This window comes from Diadema antillarum, unplaced genomic scaffold (genome assembly GCF_040938485.1).
Source record: "Diadema antillarum isolate AM-2024a unplaced genomic scaffold, OU_Dant_1.0 seq00001275_RagTag, whole genome shotgun sequence".
In the NCBI taxonomy this organism is placed as follows: Eukaryota; Metazoa; Echinodermata; class Echinoidea; order Diadematoida; family Diadematidae; genus Diadema; species Diadema antillarum.
In genome coordinates this window covers 150,181-166,910 of record NW_027272056.1, presented here as the reverse complement: position 1 = coordinate 166,910, position 16,730 = coordinate 150,181, and the positions used below count along the sequence as shown (strand labels likewise).

The following is a 16,730-nucleotide window of genomic DNA, read 5'->3' as shown; positions in this document are numbered from 1 at the left end:
ATTGTTGGTAGAAAAAAAAAAACAGATTGCTAGAAATTGTTATCAAAAGTATGGTAGTTAACATGACTTGAAAAAAATGCGGAAAAAAAGGCAAAAAAATGGCGGTTGGGGTAGGGGTAAAGGAGAAGGAAATTTAACCCTAAATATGGGGAAAAGGTTAGTTTCATGTAGAAGCTTAGGTTTTACACTAAAATTATCATGATAATACATTTCCTTGACCCCTAAAACATGGGGTTAGACACCAAAACCATCACAATAGACCAAAAAATAGCCGAGTTATGGCTAAAAATGTCTTTTTAAAGCTGAAACGGCGGCCATCTTGGATTTTTTACGATTTCGGCCGGGGCACCCCGGATTTTGCATTTTTTTCGTTCTTTTTTTCAAAAATGGTGTCAGTAGGCAAAAAGTCATCAAACTAAGGTGTGATGAGCATGTTCTGAAAATATGACCTAAAATTGACCCTCTATAGCCCACCTCTACTACAAGTCATTCAAACTAAACATTTTTCTCTCCATTCAATTCTTATTTCTGCAGTTCAAATAAAGTGGTGCACAACATCAAGGGCATTGAAGGCAAAGTGACTCAGGTGAGAATCAGAGTAATTTGACCTTTTCTTGTCAATTCATGGATTTAAAGGCTGACAGTTAACAATATCGTGTACATGTATGTGCACCATTTATTGTCAGCTCTTAGTAGGTCACGGGGGTTCATACGGTATGTGGTCAAAGCTCACAGGGAACAATAATTTAGTGTCAATTTTTGACTACCAGTTCCCATACCTGGTGCGAAGTTTGCTCGGCTGAATCCTGAGCATTGTGTGTTCATCTTGATTGTGTACAATTGCACTTGGCTCATAATCCCTATAACAAATTGTGTATGGCTTTATGCATAGCAAACAGTAAGGGCATTGAAGAGAAAGTGACTCGGGCGAGAATCAGGGTGATTTGACCCTTCTTAGTCAGTTTGCTGATTTATTGATCATAGGTAAGGTGTGCTACGTGTATGCGCAGTTATATTTTGTTTGATTGTATGTACACAACACTCAATGTTTTGTATTTATCTATACACTTGCAGTGCTTATCAATGATTTCTTTCTCTTCAATTGTTTCTCAAAGCCATATAGGAGTTTCAGTAAATGTTGATGCTGTACGATTGTCGATCTATGTTCTATGAGATGATGCAGGAAATATTGTCTGCGGTGTGAATGATATCCTGCCTTATGGTTGCTCCCCACACAGATCGCATGTGGACACGATCACAGCCTCTTCCTGACAGACGCTGGTCATGTGTACAGCTGTGGGTGGGGTGCAGATGGCCAAACAGGCAAGTGATATGCCTCATTAATATTCATGATCAACTTTACAATATTGCCTCACCTAATTTGCATATTTTAACTTTTTTTGACATAATGAAAGAGCCCTTGAGTTATCTCCTCCAGAAAGCAGGGGGAATAGTTTTATTCCTGATGTATATCAGTAAGTCAAGGAAATGTGTACATATCACACAAAGTGGAATTTTGCGGATATTTTGTTATACATGTATTTTCTTGTTGCACATATGCAATGTCACAAATGGTAGTAGTCTTCTCCTCCCATTATGGCTGCACTGAAAATGCAAAAATTCATAATCTTGCAAAGGATTGTGTGATTTTTCTCAAAATATCTTTGCTGATGTGTTTTGCTAATATTGCTTCATTCACTCAATCCACAGGTGTATTTGGATTTCATTCCTCTATAAAATTTTTTCTTTCATTGATATTTTATTTGATAATTTTGTACTGAAATAATTTGTGCATGTTTAATGGGACATTTATATGCATAAAAGACAAAAAACGGTTTAACCCTATTTTAACTGGGGGGGGGGGGGGGGGTCAAATTGACCCCCCCTCGACATTTCACGCCATGATTCCGCAATGCGCTAAGATTTTGCTGCTTGTGTTCGTGACTTTTTTCATTGAAGTCTCCCACATATTTTGAGACCAAATTTGCGACGTCCAGGTACACTGTTCTGAAGTTACGCAATGTTTTGCATATGCATGTCAACCCGAAAACAGCTCAAATTCGTGATTTCGTGTGCAAATCCAATGCAAATTGTGTTTTTTTTTTTTGTTAAATTGATATAAATTAGATGATTTCAACTTTTGAACATTGAAATTAATTAATTCTAATGTAGATAAGCTTGAAAAAGTACCTGCAACAAATTTTGGCAAAGAACAATAGAAAACAAAAGGTCGAAAAAACAGTAAAATACATAAGAGATTAACAAAACAATAAAGAACAAAAGAAACTGATTTTGATTGCGCTATTTTTTTGCAAGAAATTTGTTTAATGTGTCTTGAGGAGCTCTGATGCAAAAATTTAGTAATCCTTCATTCTTTTTGATGGAGTTACAGGTGAAAATATGATTTCATGCGTAAATTTGCATAATGAATTTATTAAAAAATATAAAATCAACATTTTTCTATTGTATGACCATGTAATCTTGTAGTTGACATCCGGCTCTATATTCAGGCAAAATTTTGCGGTGATCGCGCGATCGGCGGCCGAGATCTGAAGGGGGGGTCAAATTGACCCCCCAGTAAAAACTTGGTCTCAAATAGCCCAGTTAAAATAGGGTTAAAATATGAAATCCTTGTGGTCCCGATACTCTCTGATATGAAATTTTCGTTGAGGAATAATTATACCCTTGTCCTTGTAGCTCACTACACAAATAATCACAAATAATGTGGAATGTATGAGTGAGATGGGATATCATCTTCTGTTTTTTTTTCCTCTCCAGGTCTAGGCCACTACGGTGACACCAGTATTCCCAAAAGACTAGAAGGAGACATCAAAGACGTCCCCATCACACAAATCTCCACGTTTGCTGATTGCTGCCTGGCTATATCAGGTACAGTCAAATTTTCTTGAAATCTCTTCTCACAGTCTCCTTCCCGAACTGTACAGAATTCCAGAGAGCACCCCCTGCACATCACAATGAAATTAATTACGTTCAGACGGTGATCCTTAATCACGAGGATAAGCTGACTTCAAGGATAAGCTTGTCATTATTAAAGTTTGGAGCGCCAAGTGTCGCATGGTCTCTTTTGTCATGAAATTGTTTTTTTTTGTTAACAAGTGACAATGTTATTTTCGTCAACGAAATGACAATTTTGTTGACGAGAGAACAATTTCGTCTCAAAATGACAATATTGTGTTGCAATTTTGTCATGAAATTGTCATTTCATTAACGAAATTGACGTTCGCACTTGTGAACAAAAAGCAATTTCATCACGAAATTGTTATTTTGTTTTAGACCGTGCGACACTTGGCGTCCCGTACTTAACTACTATCTTATCCTCGAGGTTAAGGATCACCGTCTGAACGTAACTTCTAACTGCTTTCAGGGTCATGGAACAAATCCTACATAGACTCCTACTGTTCACTCTTTAGTCTCAGACGTGTTTAGACCTGCATTTTATTCACAGGTCATAGCATGTCAGTTAAATGTAAACAGATTCTGTTATACCACTGCTCCAGAGAGATTTTTTTTCTCATCAATCCCTCGTCTCAAGCAAAGGTTTTTGCTTCCAGCCACCTACTGAAATGTATCGGATCACAGTCTGATGAATCCGACCTGTGTTGATTGACTATCAGGTCAGTGTCAGACATGTCGGGCGTGTTCTGATGAGGCGAGATCGGCTGATGGAGGAACTAGGCTCAAAGCTTAGTTTGCTGTCGAATGCAACTTGCTGTCACAAGTCAAGTCAGTGTCGGATAAGTGTTGAGTCTGTCCGGTGAGTGTCGAGTTTTGGATATGTGTCAGATTAGTGTTGTATGGCTATCAGGCATGTCCAGCTGGTGTCCTATGTTGTCTGTTGAGTGTCTAATGACTCAGGGCTTGAGTCACCACCAGATCGGATCTTCAGACCGATGAGATACTGACATAATCTTTCGGCCCTGGAGAATTATTCTCATCTGAACACACACCTCTTGTATCGCACTATTGCATGGACTGGTATCTGTGAATGTTAAAGGGACTGTACAGTACTGGTTGAGGTGGGGGTTCATGGTTTTAACATTCCTAAGTGAGATAATGAGAGACCTCTTATGAAATATGAAAGAGCATGTAATTTTAAGAAAGATTCAACGTTTATTTGATGAAAATTGGTTTTCAAATGGCTGAGATATCCAAAAAAGTGATAATAATAAAAGACTACATGCCCCAACTTTATTAGGATCTCTTTGTTTCACCTTGTTTTTGGATATCTCGGCCACTTCAAAACCGATTTTCATCAAATAAACTTTTGATACCCCTTAGAATTGCTTGCCCTGTGACATCTCATAGAGTGGTTTCTGAATATCTCGCAAAATGTTAAAAGCTAAATCCTCACCTCGACCAGAACTGTACACACCCGTTAAAACCACTGTTTATTAATTGGAGCATTGATTAAAAAATGTTCTTTACTTCTTAATCTTATTATCACATTTGATGCATACAGCGTATATATTTCAGCTGTATCACAAAACACCTTACTATACAAAAATTCCTAATAAAGTTGGAAATGATTATGAGGAGATATCACTAATTTTCTCAATAAACCATAACTGTAGATGGTTTGTTCTAGAAACAGTTTTTGTCCCCGCCGAACGAGTTCGAGCAGGGGACTATGAAACGGGCTCCGTACGTGTGTGTGTCCGTGTGTCCGTCCGTCCGTCCGTGTGTCCGTGTGTGCGTCCGTGTGTGATCAAAATCTTCAATTTGCTACTTCTCTGTCATTTATGAGCCAATTTTGATTATGTTTGCTTTATATGATAGCACTACATGGGAGCTTTGAAACTTCTACACAGAATTTCAGTCGTGACCTTTGACCTTGACCTTTGACCTATATTGTACATTTTGCTACAAAATGCTACTCCTTCGCCATTTCTAACCCGATTTCGATTCCGTTTGCTTTATATGATGGCACTAGGTGAGGGCTTCAAAACTTCTACACAGAATTTTGACCTTTGACTTCTTTGACCTTTGACCTTGATTTTTGACCTATATTGTACATTTTGCTACAAAATGCTACTCCTTCGCCATTTCTAACCCGATTTCGATTCCGTTTGCTTTATATGATGGCACTAGGTGAGGGCTTCAAAACTTCTACACAGAATTTTGACCTTTGACTTCTTTGACCTTTTACCTTGATTTTTGACCTATATTGTACATTTTGCTACAAAATGCTACTCCTTCGCCATTTCTAACCTGATTTCGATTCCGTTTGCTTTATGTGATGGCACTAGGTGAGGGCTTCAAAACTTTTACACAGAATTTTGACCTTTGCCTTCTTTGACCTTTGACCTTGATTTTTGACCTATATTGTACATTTTGCTACAAAATGCTACTCCTTCGCCATTTCTAACCCGATTTCGATTCCGTTTGCTTTATGTGATGGCACTAGGTGAGGGCTTCAAAACTTCTACACAGAATTTTGACCTTTGCCTTCTTTGACCTTTGACCTTGATTTTTGACCTATATTGTACATTTTGCTACAAAATGCTACTCCTTCGCCATTTCTAACCCGATTTCGATTCCGTTTGCTTTATGTGATGGCACTAGGTGAGGGCTTCAAAACTTCTACACAGAATTTTGACCTTTGCCTTCTTTGACCTTTGACCTTGATTTTTGACCTGTATTGTACATTGGCTACAAAATGCTACTCCTTCGCCATTTCTAACCCGATTTCGATTCCGTTTGCTTTATGTGATGGCACTAGGTGAGGGCTTCAAAACTTTACACAGAATTTTGACCTTTGACTTCTTTGACCTTTTACCTTGATTTTTGACCTGTATTGTACATTGGCTATGAAATGCTACTCCTTCGCCATTTCTAACCCGATTTCGATTCCGTTTGCTTTATGTGATGGCACTAGGTGAGGGCTTCAAAACTTTTACACAGAATTTTGACCTTTGACTTCTTTGACCTTTGACCTTGATTTTTTACCTATATTGCACATTTTGCTACAAAATGCTACTTCCGGCGGGGACATATATTACGCACCGCGTAATTTCTACTTTTCCTTGTTAATAAAACCAAATGTTCTCATTTTGTATAATTAACAATAGTTAACATTGATTATACTGATTAACACTTTCTTTTTGGTTACCGGTATTTCTATCCCTAACTCACATTTAAGAACTATTTTTAAGGACTAAAGCTGTGGTTTTTTTGGTTTTTTTTATCATGTGCAAATGTTAGCACAGGGCTTTATTGTGTGGATTTTTATGTTTGATGTCTTTCAGACCAGGGTGAACTGTTTGGCTGGGGGAACTCAGAGTACAACCAACTCAAGTGTATCACCGAGGAGACCCAAGTCTATGAGCCCCGGCACATTCCATTCAAGGAAGTGGGGAAGGTCACCAGTGCTTCCACTGGAGGGACCATTTGCGCCCTGACCAACGGTAGGAAATAGTGACCGTTTCATGAAGATGTTAAAAAGTATTTGAAGTTTTTAGAGTTTCAATAATGGCATTTGTGAGGTCAAACTATAAACCAGTGTGAACCTTTCAGCTATATTCAAAATGAAAGAGATTTATATGGTTTATAGCTTTTAAAAAGATGGTAAGTGTTTAAAACTCACTGGTTGCTGCTGTAAATTGAAATAAATCATTTTATAGCTGTCTGTTAAAGTTCAGTTGTAATTCATGCATCAAAATACAGTTGTACCTGCAGTTTTCTGTGGCAATATCGTCGGCTGAGAATGAGAAGGGCGTTAAGTTGCCTCAAACACTGTGGCCCAAATTCACAAAGGTGTTACAATTGAAACCATGGTTTGAACCATTATGCAAATTTCTTTTGCATAGATATGATTGACAGATTGCGTACGCTAGCAGACGTCCAGTAGCAGACGCGAATTGATACATGCATGTCAAAGGTACATACATGTAACTATTTCACGCTTACTTTAGACCATGGTCTAAATTTGTACCATGGTCTAGTTTAAACCACCTTTGTGAATTCAGGCCTATGGGTTTAGTGGCAACTTAATGCCCTTTCACCCGACGATATGCCATGCTGCCAGACTTACAGTTAGTATTTGCATGTCTGTCTGAACTTTCCCCAGATGCTGGTGAGGTGTGGGTGTGGGGATACGGCTTCCTTGGTAGGGGACCAAAGCTGACGGACACGGCCACTCCCGAGTGCATCGACATGAACCTCTTTGGGAAATCCCCTTCCAAGACTGACGTGGCCGTCTCCAGGGTTTGGTGTGGTCTCCACTACTTTGCAGCTGTAACAAGTAAGAATGCTGCCCCTCTGGGAGAAAATACTTTTTTTTTTTTTATTGTTTGTTTGTTTGTTTGATGTCTTCATGTAGCTACATTCCCAGAGGCCCTGAGATGGCAAAACAACATATCTACATGCATCCTCTTTTCCAGTAAATTGAGTTTAAAATTTGGCAGAAAGGTACTGCTCTGTAAGTGTTTTGTTTTATGTTTCCTATAATCATACCCTTAAAGGAACAACAGCATAAAAAGTATATTGAATCCACATTGATTTCACTAGACCAGATTTCACTAGGCAAAACATCGTAACTCTCAGTCAAGTGCACATGGTGCATGTCTCACTGCATCATTCTGCGCATGGTTCTGCACGTGGTTCGCTGAACCCCGCACAGCCATGCAGCCTATTACTGCATAAACATGTATATGGTCATGCAACGTATTGCATGACTGTAGATACATTGTTTTGTAAGTTCATGACCGACGCGTGTTGAAAAGGGGCCACATACTTTGTTTTACCAACAAAATTCTAACATTTCGAATTGGGAGGGGACGTCATATCTCGGTATCAACTGGATGCATTCTGATTTCAAGATTTGGTTAAAAGTTTTATTACACGGAAAAACATTGAAATATGTCACTAAGTCAATTTTCCTCAATTTCAACATAACATTGTTTTGCCATCTCCAGGCCACCAGTGATCACTTCACTGACAGTAGGTAGTGTACATCGCAACAGTGGTGTACGTAATGTATGCTGTTTTTCCTTAGAATTTAAACATTTTAACATAAAATTCATAACATGTTTCTGTAGGGAATGTTATAAAATGAGGTAAATCATGTGAGTTCTCTAGGAGCTCTAATTGAGTTTGAAATCACTCTTTTTGTCTTCCTTGTGTGAACTTGTTTGTTTGGATGATAACAATAACAATAAAAATAATAATGATAATAATGATAATAATAATAATGATAATAATAATGATAATAATGATGTCTTATTTACCCGGGGTAGTCTCTTCAGTGTTGCCACTGCTCTACCAGAGGGCTCTGCTATTATCATTACCCTAGCATTGCCAGGTACCCTAAATATACACCCGGGTCGAGAGGGACATAGTGGGTAAAAACATCTTGTCCAAGGACGTAAGCACTTGGCGGGCGGGATGCGAACTCGGGTCCTCCGATCGGGAGTCGGGAGTCTTATCCACTATGCAACAGTGGCCCCATGATGGAGAAATCCAGATAAGAGAAGGCCAGACAGCTACAGTGTAAACACACGTTTACACACCCATTCTTTCTCCCTCTTTCCTCTGTTTAGACAAAGGGGACCTCTATACCTGGGGCACCAACGGCTCCGGCTGCCTAGGCCTCGGCCAACTTCACAGTCAGTACTTCCCTCTCAAGGTGAGCAGAAAGACTTTTCCCTACTTGGGAGTGGGAAGGTCATTTAAGCTGCTTCTACCATCATCCCTCTTTGCAAACCCCCATAGTTCCTTCAAAGTTTTATCTGTTTCCCGTCTCAAAGATTTTTAGCTCAGATTGCTTCACCATTCGGCGACATATAATGAGAATGCCTCCTGAATTTTTTAATTGCATGAGAGTCTGAAAGATTTCCAGTAAAGGCGACAGGGGGTTTGGCATCACTTATTGAATATGGTGAGGAAAGTACTCTCATTCTGTTTGTTTGTCTTGTCACAATGTGGTGTGAATTAAATATTGTATGATATTCTGCAGTAGAGCTGTAGTCTGACTATCTAGCTATTTAGCATCAAAATGAGCTATATTTCTGTCAAAATGAATAAGGAGTGGGAAAAGATGTCTTCTATTGCAATGGAAGTATGATTAAAATGTACTGTAAAAGATTCTTCAATGTTTTTTTTTTTTTTATTCATATGAATATACGTGTACATGTATATTAAATACTGTCAAAGATTCTTGTACTGATGTCAATTTTGTCCCCTGCAAGACTGTTAGTCCCCACACGCTTTGTACAAGACGCACTAGGTTTCCCAAGGCAGTGCAGTAATTGTTGCCAGATAAAACCTTAAGAATTCCATGCTCATTGATGCCTTCTCCCGTGTTGCCATGGTAACGTGCTACAAGTTTCTCTTCAGGCCATAAAATGACCTTAAAGTGATGGTATGGTTTTGGTTTAGATAGGGGATTCAAATCGAAAGTATTTGTGAGATAATTAGAAACTACTTATGAAATATGATAGAGCATAAAGAGAAATTCAAAGTGTATTTGATGAAAATTGGTTTTGAAATGGCTAAAATCATAGAAGCAAGGTAAAACAAATTGGCCATAATAAAACATAGATCCCACCTTTCATTAGGACCTCTTTGTTTGTGGATGTCTGAGCCATTTCAAAACCAATTAGCCCTTTGAGGACGAGTCCCGAGTATACTCGGGCAGGTGTCTATGGGAATTGCGTGTTGTAGCAAAATCAAACCGTCCTCTACGGGTTAACATGAAATAGAGTTTACATTCTTCTAATAGTTACTCTATTTCTTTAGAGGTTTTTCATTATGCCACAAAACAGTTGGAGACCTGAAGCCCCTCTCAACCCAGGCTATACCATTCCTTTTAACCCTAATATGGCCGGGGGGGGGGGGGGGGGGGAATCCGCCCCCCTCGACGTTTCATGCTATGATTCTGTTACGCGAGAAGGCCTCGTCGCAAGGCTTCTTGACTTTGTTTGTTTCGCACAACTTTTGAGACCAAATTTGCGACGTCCGCGCATACTTTTGCGAAGCCACGCCCGTTTTTGTAACGGAATGTCGCCCCAAAACGGGCACAATTTTGTGATTTTGTGTACATTTCCTATGGAAAACAGTGCTCTGTCATGAAAGTCATAAAAACCTGATTATTTTTACAATTAATCACTTTAATTGATTAGTTTTGTGCTAATTATGGTAGAAAAGTGGTCAGTGACAATTTTCAATGAAAAAACAATGAAAAAACAGAAGTTGAAAAACAGAAATACATAAGAAATTCTGAAAACAATAAACTACATTAAAAGAATTGAAATGAGTTTTGGAAGTTTTTGTGATGTACAATTGTTGAATATGCTAAAGCAAATTTACAGATCAAAACTTAGACTCTCAATGCTTTTAATTAGGCTAAATTATGATCTTGAGGTTAATTTGCATAATTAATTAATTAAAATTAGAAATTGATTGTTTCAAAAAATCTTATGACATAATCTTGGAGATTATGACGCGGGTCTCACGCATGCAAAATTTCATCGCGATCGCACCACCGATGGGGGGGGGGGGGGGGGGGGGGAATCCATCCCCCCCGGTCTAAGCATAGCCAAAAAAGCCCGGCCCCTTTAGGGTTAAAACAAGGTGTAGCATTCGCAACAATTATATTGACAACCCACTGATACCCTCTTCCTGGTTTCCATGGTAACATGCCGTAAGATACTTTGCGAAATTCACAAAGGTGATGTCAGTTTTTCCATTGATGCATTCTTCATTTCCGTGGTGAAGTGCTACATCTCGGTGTCTAGGCGAAACAGTGACTCTAAGTACATATACATGTTTGCCTCCATAATATTATTCACAATCATGTTGATGTTGGTATTCTCCCGATACCTCTTTCTCCATTTCCATGGCGACTCGCCAAAGGTCTCTCTTCCGGGCCAAGTGACCCACGTGGCATGCGGCGTCGACCACACCCTGGCCTTAGTCAAGAAAGACCTGTGATGCTCTAAACCCGGTCACAGCCAGCGACATCACATCGGTACACAATATCAATATCGTTTTAAAGAGCTGTTGAATATGAGACGGTTATAACTTGCCAGAGAGAATTTATTTTGTATCTCGTCATTTAGCGGTACATATATGAATATCTATGTTCGTGAAAACAAGAAAGAAATGGTATCGTGGATACAAATCATATTCTCTTAGCTGCAGATAGTACCAAAGGTCAGTGATGGATGTAAACAAAGGAAGGCAATTGACCTTTCTTTGTTTTAATCCTAGAAGCAAGAGGTTGCAGTTTATTGTATTTTTCTTGTGCTAGCCAGGTGATATGTTTGCTTTTGTCTTCATTATGGAAAACAGAACTTAACCCATTGGAGACTAGTCCGGAGTATACTCGGGCAGGTGTCTATGGGAAACGTGTATTATAGCAAAATCAGCCCGTCTCCAATGCGTTAAACTGAAGAGGTGGATGCGAAATGGCAATCAGTATTGTAACATTGATCCAAAGTTCATCAGGGTGCAAATGATTCAGTCTTATGCTGTCCAAGTATATTCACCCCCATAATATAATATGCATGTATAGTATAAATGATTTCAAGCTAGTGTCATTTGCAATTAAGCAGTCTTCTTCAGAGGGAGTCATTTAAATGGGAAGTTCATCCTTAATATAAAGTTTGTTGAATAGAACCAGAAAAGTGAGAGAAACAGGATAGTGAAAGTTTGACCAAACTCTGACTGAAAATTCTGTAAGTAGCAAAATTTTGAAGATGTGACCAATGGAACAGAAATCAATAACTTTGTGATGTAGCACATGCAGCATGTAAGCTCCCCCTTCCATTTGCCCTGTACATGAAATTCCAAAAATTGTCTGTACGAAAGATGTAATATGTTTTTATGCATGCAGAGGTTGTATTGAATAAATATTTCATATGATTGCAAGAAGGGTGCATGCTATGCACAATTGGATATTTATTTCATTGGAGAATGAAAAATAGATTGGAAGTGAGCTCACATGTGACATCAAAAAATTGTCAATTTGCATTTGATTGTGATTGATTAAAACTTCAAGAAATCATAGCTCTCTTAAGCCAGGCTGACACTTGCACGACTTTTGGCCACGATTTTGTCGTGGCAAGTTGTGACCAAAATTTTGAGCAAGTCAAAATTCTCGTCCCAACATGGCACGCAGGTCACGACAGATCAACGCACACTTCACGCCAGTTTACGACTAGTTTGCGCACTGACACAACTCTAGTCGTGACAATGCGTGCCACAGAATCGTGCAAGTGTCAGCCTGGCTTACGTTTTGATCAGAATTGCTTCAGCTTTCACTGTCCCAGGAGTTTCTCTAATTTTTCTGCATCTATCCACACAAACTAAAAGTCCAGGGGCCTTGTGATTGAAAGTCTTTGGTCTTATCCATTGAGCTTCAATATCTCCTCAATACCGGATGCATTGGTTGTACAGTGCACTCCCGTTACAACAAAGATGGTGACAACAAAGTAAAAATTCATGCTGCACCATTATCCAAATTATGTTTTTTATTGTTTATTTGTTCGGTTGTATAACGAAATTTTGATATAATGAATGGAAACTGCTGGTCCTTGGGACTTCGTTATACGGGAATCCACTGTATTGCTGTCGTTTTCTAGATGTTGGGTTTTGTAACACATAAAGAAATTGGCAGTGATGCCCTGGAATATTTGTATGCTATTTTTTTTTTTTTTAATCCAAATATATATTTGTAAGTAGACGATGTGTGTGAAGAGAATTAATGTATCAGCCAGCAAATGAATGCAGCCAAAAGGTATTATTAGTGACTCCCGTAATAATTAAGTCCTCTGGACCCGCAGTTTACTTTTGTTAAATAGCAAAAATTTGTGTAGCCAAATGAAAGAAAAAGTGCAAAGCTAAACACTGTATACTTGTAGATGGTAGATTTAGGGACCTGAATTTTCACTTCGTTGTAACAAAATGTTGTTTAGGCATGTTTGTTATAACAGGAGCAGTCTGTGTCAATGATATGTGACCGTGCACCTCAAAACGAACATAAAGTCGCACACACTGATTTTGCGTGAGGACTGAAAATAAGTGAAATAGGTCAACCTAGCCGAACTTGACTTTTTCATATTTTCTGAAAGAGCAAGTCTTTTTCTACATTATTTTAAAATTTGGGATCATAAAACGGTCAGGAAAGTGTGTTTTTTAGCAGTTTATCTCGGACAGTTTTTAGTAGAATACTGTGATTAGATGTGTCTTTAGAGTCCAATTTTCATTTCTGAGAAACTTTGTACACACTCTTCACTTTCAACACTGTTCAACTCTAATAACTTTTGAAAGGATGACGCTACTGCTTTGAAAGTTGGCATTGATTATGGACAGAGTGTGTTAATAAGGCATGCTTAATTCCAGTTCACTTTGATAACCCCTTCATTGTCGTTACTCCAGTGGTTTACTTCCTGTTTTTTGGTCACCTTCATCGCACCGGGAGCATGGCTTGGTAAAGATTAAGCGCTTGAATAGACACTGTATATCAGAGCCTCTTTTCTCAGTTCACACTTTTCCTGAGTGTGTGCTTTCTTTCCAATATTTAGATAGGTTAGGAGAATCCATATGAATTGAGTTAAACATCATTGTAAAGCTTAGAGACAGGTCTTTCAGAATCTGCCCTTAACTAAAAATCCATGGCTGGCGACTTTTTGTGTGTTTTGTGGTGCAGGGTCACATATGGTAACAACCTATCATCCCTGAACTATGCTATCATTATAAACTTTCACAAACTTTCATCCAAACCTTATTATAATTGTGGGAGATATGAGAATTCAGTACATGTGTTACAGGCAAATAACATACAAGAAGAACCATTTGCATGTTTACATTATCAAAATAGTTTATTCATGTTTGTATACACAACATTTATTACGTGACAATACAGTATATCCTCCATGTTTTATAACCCTCCTTTCACCATAAAACTGTGTCTTTTTGTAAACTGGTGTAACACCTGTAAAAAACTTATATGCAATGACACATGTGGAAGTGACACAGTAGGTGTAGCAGCTTTTATGTGTTAACACATGGCATGTTCAGTGCAAATTGAGTGCAAACTGAGTTTGGAAAGTGAACGATAAACAAATTATGGCTACATAATGTGGTCATTTGGTTTTCCAAATATAGCATACATAGCATTTTTACCAACTAGCCTTTACTTTGCAAAGTTCCGAGCAAGGGTACATTGAATACAGCTGTACGTGACATGTTGCTGAAATCTAGTCATGAGCTCCCCTCTGCTCTCCATATGAATACAAGTGAAACTGAAAAATGTAAAGGATAAACAGCACCCTCCCTGCTAGGTCAACTATTCAATAGAATGAACGAAACATGAATATATCTCATATATAAGTCCATCCACCTATGCTAACATCTCTACTGTAGAACAATTCTGTTGGTCTCATGCAAAGTGCTGAAAATATTTAATTACGTATCTTTTGTACTAGACTGCAGTGTCAATCACAAAGAAAAAAAAAGGCCAAGTTCTTCTAGAAACAGACTTAGTAGAACTTTTAAGAAATATAAATTTTATGTCTATACACCCACAATATTTTCTTAAATGCGCTAGAGTACTGTGTTATTGTCATAATTATATATACAAATTGCTCAATTATTCCTATATACAGTGTCATCAACCAACGAAGAAGACAAAAATAAAACATCAGAAAGTGGCGCTACATGTACTAAATGGGGCTATTTGCAGCTACATTGCAGTCGCCCATTGTGGAGATAATGGATGAGAGTTGTAGAAAAATAAAATGTATTGAACTGTAACAAAACATGCAGACTAGGCGTGAAAGCAATATACTATTCCCAACACCAGAATATTACAAGACCTTAATGATGTTAATTCAGATACTGACACAATTTTCTCATTAATTTTGCTATAAATGTGATATATGCTTCAATTTTTGAAGCTTCATTTCATATAGATTTTCATATTACTAAGTGCACTTGATTATTCATACACTTTGTATAGAAATCCTGACACATTTGTAAATTTTCAAAAGTGCATGTATCTGTACATATGGACTACTATGCTGACAAGAATAAACCAAATGAAGAAATCTACTACCACAAGAGTTGTTGTACTAGTGCAGATGAAAGGTTGCCACAAATACCAGAGCTGTTTACTTGTAATAATTCAAAATTGATAGAATTCATCAGTCTTTAACCAAGCGGGCATAACCTTCAAAAACTTAGAGAAACACAATCTGTGTCTTGTTTTCCACTCTCCTCTGCTTTCTGTAACTTTCATTATTTAAAGCTGCCTGACTTAACATTTATTCATATTGGCAGTAAACTTATAAATAGAAATACCTACATGTATTTGATAACAACACAGTATTTCAGCAGATGCTAGGCAAGCATTATTGTGTCCTTGTGAAAAAATTTTGCTGCAATATTTTCATCTGTGTGTGAAATTTACAATAATTGGAGCTGAAAATGCAGTATTCTCGTAATTGACAAAGTAAATTGTCGTAAATTTTGGACTCGGAGCTCCAGTACACATAACCATGTTTGCTGTGGAAGGAACTCTAAAGAAGCATGCTAAAACTCATTTCATTCAATGTTGGCCATTCCCAACAGAGACTGTTCATCTAAAAGTTTGTCCACTTTATGGAGAGATGTATTCTTTATGATCGTATGTTACCCAAAGTATTTCTCTTGAAGCACTTCTCTAGTTATTGTCAGAATTGTGCATTATTCTAGAAAAAGATGTACATGCATAGCATACTATAGCAGTATCATGAAATGATATACAATGTACCTCAAAGCTAGATGATGAGATCTCACCGCGCTTGTTCTCTATCTGAAGTTCAGTGTTCGTGGCCAGAGAGAAAATGGGCAGGGAAGATTGTTGAGGGACATACTTATGAATGAAAGCCCTGATTTAAACATTGAATAAGAATATGAGTTGCATGTAGCTTTGCTTCTGAGATATTTGTTCTTTATTGGTCCATTTTAGATTTCTGACTATTCTGCATCCTACTCATAATTTCATATTTTATCATTCATTGATAATCTGGTTCATACCTTAACTCTTGTCTTTAAATTTAGTTGCAATATGATTCTTAAAACTGTGTTGAGCACTGCTCACTTTTATTATCATTGAATAATTGTTATATTCTTAATCATTCTTGAAAAGATGATACTGTACTTATATCTGTTAAACAGGTTTTTGGTTGTTTGTATTTTTTTAAACATCTTCATGCTGCACTTCTATATTTTGACATCACACCCAAGTTTATGACGTGAAGCTGGATAAAAATTAGTGAAGAAAAGGTGGTCGATTTATCGAACTGAATGAATTTTTCTTCTTTTTTTTTTTGGCCATTTGTGTCAATAATTTTGGATGAGCTGCACGTGATGCTTTGCTGTCCAGTGTTTCCGAGTTGTTGCAGCTCTGATACTTTACTTCTCCTGTTTCTAGCCTGTTTTTGAATCATTCAAGTTTTTGGCACAAGGCCTCCTCATATTTACCATTAATTTTATAGTTTGACTATTATTGTATGTCGGTAACATGTCAGAGTACTCCAGCTAAAATGCTTACCCCAATACTGGGCTAAAGTCTTTAGATTTGCTACATGGAGAGTAATGTGTACTGTGAAAACTTAGTATGAGGAGATCTGGTATGACAGACTCTCTTCTACAACTTATAGTACACATGGAACCAAGACATAAATAGCAAAATGCCTCATGTAATGACAAATCCCATGCCTCCTCAA

General features: G+C 37.8%; 1 protein-coding gene across 1 annotated transcript; it reads left to right on the top strand.

Moving 5' to 3' along the window:
* Positions 1-534: 534 nt before the first annotated feature.
* On the top strand, positions 535-11,284 carry LOC139745561 (RCC1-like G exchanging factor-like protein; the record flags this gene model as incomplete). The annotated part of the gene is made up of 7 exons (XM_071655955.1): positions 535-586; positions 1,239-1,323; positions 2,779-2,889; positions 6,267-6,425; positions 7,088-7,261; positions 8,559-8,644; positions 10,873-11,284. Coding segments are annotated over 7 exons (745 nt in total), but the record flags the coding sequence as incomplete, so codon positions are not given.
* Positions 11,285-16,730: the final 5,446 nt, after the last annotated feature.